At 47.4% G+C, this 4,680-nt stretch overlaps 1 protein-coding gene across 1 annotated transcript; it reads left to right on the top strand.

Annotated features, from left to right (window-relative positions):
* The first annotated feature begins 405 nt into the window (after positions 1–405).
* On the top strand, positions 406–3,772 carry LOC109741382 (protein TRAUCO). The gene is made up of 2 exons (XM_020300463.4): positions 406–1,711; positions 3,229–3,772. Exons 1-2 carry the CDS (start codon positions 739–741, stop codon positions 3,501–3,503), a joined length of 1,248 nt encoding a protein of 415 aa, XP_020156052.1. The 5' UTR covers positions 406–738; the 3' UTR covers positions 3,504–3,772.
* Positions 3,773–4,680: the final 908 nt, after the last annotated feature.

The raw sequence follows: 4,680 nt of genomic DNA, 5'->3' as shown, positions 1-4,680 counted from the left end.
GCCGCCGCCATGCCGTGACCTTGCTAGCTGCTGCTCATCCAGCACGCATTGCTCGTGACCGCCGCCAACATGAATGGCACCACGATGTGCCCCATGCGCTCCACCCTGACGAGCTCGCTGGAACCCATGCCGCCATGCGTACGTGTCGTCGAACGACTATAGCTAGCTAAGTTACGTTGATGCATACAAGCACTAACCAAACATGTCACAGTATTCTCAATACTTTAAAATACTTTGTTCTGTCAAAACTGTGGTATCTTGTGCCTACATGCTAAAATATTGCAGTTTTGCAATACTATGGTTTTTGCAATACTTTGCTACCAAACATAGCCTACAATGCAAAAAATAAGCGTGGCATCCAATCGCCGCACTCGATAATAAGTCCCTTTCCGTGTTAGAAAGAAAAGAGAGAGTAGGCAGGCAGATGGGATGACGACGAGCCACGGGCGTAGGACTTGTTTGTGCCTGTGCGTGCGGGGTGCTCACGTCTCCGGCCTCGGGCGTTGCCGTTGCTCCTCGCGAGCGCGCTGCCGCCGATGACATGTGAACTCGTCGCCATCCCCGCCCCGCAGCACGAACCAGAAAAAGGAAGCTTTGGCGCCGCGCTCCTGCTCGCGACCCCCCTGAACCCCAACAAAACCCAGGCAAAATCGAAACCCTCGCCACCCAAATCACACCCAAACCCTCGACCTGGAGCCGCTTCCCCATCCCCAGCTCCCTACAGCTCCTCTTCCCCGGATGGCCGACGCCTCCTTTCCCTCGCCCGCGATGTTGCCGCCGTCCGATTCCGACCTGCTCCTGCCGCCCACCGACGCCCCGACCCCCGAAGCCGCCGCCAGGACCCCCAACCTCCCCGACACCCCCGCCTCCGCCGCGGATCCAGAGACCCCCTTCTCCGACGCCGCCACCGCCTCCGACGCCGACGTTTCCGCCGTCGCCCCGCTCTACGCGGCGGCCGTGGATGACGCCGAGGACGACGGGATCAACGACCCCTCGGGCGCCGCCAGGAAGCACATGACCCTCGCGCCCCCGGCCCCGCCGACCAAGAAGTCCAAGAAGAAGGGCGGCAACTGCGTCTGGACCAGGCCCAACTCCCGCAAGGGGAAGAAGAAGGCCAAGCCGCCCGGCCACGCCGTCGCCGGCGGCGCCGGCGCCAGCGGAGGCGGCCGCCCCAGGCCCTCCTGTGGCGAGGACGAGTTCCTCCTCACCCCGGCACCCCGCCTCGCGGCCGAACGCAACGACGACGGGCCTGAACTGCCTGTGCTCCTCTCGCGTGTCTACAAGTCCGAGAAGATCGAGGTCTCGGAGGATCGCCTAACCGCAGGCAGCACCAAGGGCTACCGAATGATACGTGCCACCCGTGGCATTGCATCCGGTGCTTGGTATTTTGAGGTCAAGGTCATGCACCTTGGTAGCTCCGGCGCCACCCGTCTCGGCTGGGCCACCAACAAGGCTGACATCCAGACACCTGTGGGTTGCGACAGCTTTGGTTTCAGTTACCGCAGCGTCGATGGCTCCAAGGTGTACAAGGCCTGGAGGGATAAGTATGCCGATGAAGGATACGGCGAAGGAGATATTCTGGGCTTCTACATTTCTCTGCCTCAGGGCGAGCTGTATGAGCCCAAACAACCTGACCTGGTTAAGTACAAGGGAATGCCTTTCCATGCACAAGGTCTCAAGGATGAGAAAAAGACGCCGGATCCTGTTCCTGGTGAGTAATCTTTCTTAAGGTTCCTCTTCATATGTTCATCCTTTATGCTAAACTGCAGGAATGGAGTACTTAGGTTTTAGGATAACATATTCAAGAGAGTAATTTTTCAATGTGAATATATGGGCTACTTGATTTTGTATGTATGTTAGTTATGATACTAGAAAAGTTTATAGATCATCGTATGCAGCAATTATGCACCTATGTCATTTGTCATTTGTTCTTGTACTGCCCATGTTTCACAACTGCATTGGCAGCTACCACACCCCTTTTTGATTTGGGTGCATTCTGTCCTTTTCACCCTTATGGCTCATGCAAGTTCCAAATACCTGTTTTGGCACTGCGATACTTATATGTGTTCCAAATCTCCATTGCACATGCTAGAACTTACGATGTGTTTGGTTCGGCGAATTTGGTGCGGTTTCCAATTCCCACGCTTTCCGGAAGTGCAGAATGCGTTTGGTTTGCATACTACGTCTTCCGTAGTAGTGATTTCCAATGTGCGGTTTCGCAAAGTCGAAACAAGCTGAGCGGAAGGTGATTAGGAAACCGAACAGGACCGAACGAACCAAACAAAGTCAATATCCCGTAAAAAAGAATCAGAAGCGGCACTTACCTATACCGAAACCCATTACATTACATGAGCAGGAACCAAATGCGTCGTTAATTTCATTTCACTCACTCATATTGTTATATTTCCCATAGATAGTCACCTAGTCAACCTAATAGATGATATTATTTCCTTTGAAGTATGGAGTGGCATTTGATGCAGAAGCATGATGATGGATGCAGCATACTGTCCATTGACTAAAGCATAAAAAGAAAATCAATCAAGTGGCATATGTCAAATGGCATCTTCTAAAACGCAGCAGTTGCAATTCATACAAGTTTCTCAATTCTTATATGAATTTACTAAATTAGTTTTTGTTAGGGATGGTGTATATTGTTTCAGATATCAAAATGTAAGCTAGCAATGTCCATGTTCCACGAAAAGCTTTGCAATTCTGACCTTTGCTGCCCCCTTCTGCACAGTGGACTCCACTACTTACCACCCCTTCATAAGAATGTATCATCTGCTTTTCCGGCACATCATAGTTATGCTGGTTCGCTTGCTTCTGCACATTCCTGATTCTCAGTCAAACCATGTCTTTGTTAGCCCATTGGTATGAGAATTCAAAGTTTATGACGTTGTGGTTAATTTCTTGTTCACGCATTTTTGCATATCTAGTCTATCATAGCACCTTCATGTCTTGCATCATTAGTGAAATCAGAAATTTCACTGTTATGTTTACAAGGATTTAGTTACCCTATTGTAGATCAATATTCAATATTGGGGTGTTCAGTACATATACAGTCAACAGACCCTGTAAGGAAAGTGTTTCCTTGGTGTTTTTGCATTTTGAAATAAAGAATCCCAGCTATTGTTGTCTTGCCCTTGCACTTCCTGCTTCCAACTTCTCCAAACTCTATACATAGGGCCTGTTGTCTTGTTATTGACTTCAATCTAACTGCAAATGTAGGAAGTGAGATAGTTTACTTCAAGAACGGGGTATGCCAAGGCACGGCCTTTGAGGATATTCCTGGAGGGCGCTACTACCCAGCTGCATCAATGTACTCACTGCCTGATGAGCCGAATTGTGAGGTCAGGTTCAACTTTGGGCCTGATTTCACGTTCTTTCCTGAAGACTTCGCAGGCCGTCCTGTCCCTCGGCCAATGAGCGAGGTGCCTTACCAGGCATATGAGCTGAAGAACGAGGGACCTGCTGAAAATGGTAATGCTGAAAAGGCTGGTTAGTGTAGTTATCTTGCTGTTTTCATTATTCAGTCGAATATACCCGTGGAGTCCACTAGCTAGTTTATTTAGTGCTATGGCGAAGCTTACTGACGAACTTACCTTATCCTAGTTAAAATGCAGCAAACTGGCTGACGGCTGCTGCTGGTTTCTTGATTATTATGGCGATGCTTACTGAACATATTTTATTGCGTCCTAATTAATTAAATTACAGCAGACATGTTGATGGCTGTAGCCTGTTTATTAATTACATTGCGAAGTTTATTCATGAATATACATTTATCTGGCTAGAATGTATGATACGGTGCTGTACCAGCTTTAGGACCAGAGTTATGAACATACCGATTTGTGAAGAAGGCTTCTAGAGCGTTGTTTGGAACACGTGAAATTTTCTTGAATTCTGCAGGAATTGTATTTTTCTTGTGAAATTTCTGTGTTTTAGATGAAGCGGGTGCTTGTGGGTCAGCAAGCAGTTTTGTCTCTCCATTTACCACTTAGTTCTCCACGTATGGCAATTCAAAAAATATGTTTATATTTAGCTAAGCATTGTGTTCTAAGCTTGGCGGGCTAAGTTGCATTTATCGTATCCCGTTTAATCTTGTTCAACGGAGCTCCTAAAACAGATCTTTATATAGCAGTTCGGACGGGCCGTTTTGGCTCCCGTGCTCGGATGAGCCCGGGAGTGGACGTAAAATCGTTAAAAATACAAAACAAATTCAAAAAATTCTGAATTTTTTTGTGGTGAAAGATGCTTGAGTGCGTGTTGTTCATGCCAAATTTCAGAGTATTTGGACATCTAAGTAGCTCTCAGCAAATAAGACAATTTCGGGGTCTGAAAAAGTTTACGTTTTGTATTATTCGGACCTGAATTTGTCTTTTTTGCTGAGAGCTACTCAGATGTCCAAATGCTCTAAAATTTGGCACGAACATCACACACTCTAGCATCTCTCACCACAAAAAGATATGGAAAATTTTGAATTCTTTGGTATTTATTTTGATTTTACTGTTCATAGGGTGTAGATGAGCTCGGCTCCGAATTGCATATTCGTTTCTTTCAAAACATTTCTCTATTCTTTTCCTTACTCTTGCAGAGCCCGAGCGCAGCGTGTCAACTTACGGCTCCTTTGGTTCCAATGAATTTTACAGTATTTAGATCCTTAGAATTTTTCTCTCCGGTGGT

The sequence above is a fragment of the Aegilops tauschii genome, chromosome 5 (genome assembly GCF_002575655.3).
Source record: "Aegilops tauschii subsp. strangulata cultivar AL8/78 chromosome 5, Aet v6.0, whole genome shotgun sequence".
In the NCBI taxonomy this organism is placed as follows: Eukaryota; Viridiplantae; Streptophyta; class Magnoliopsida; order Poales; family Poaceae; genus Aegilops; species Aegilops tauschii.
This window is presented reverse-complemented; position numbering and strand designations above follow the sequence as displayed.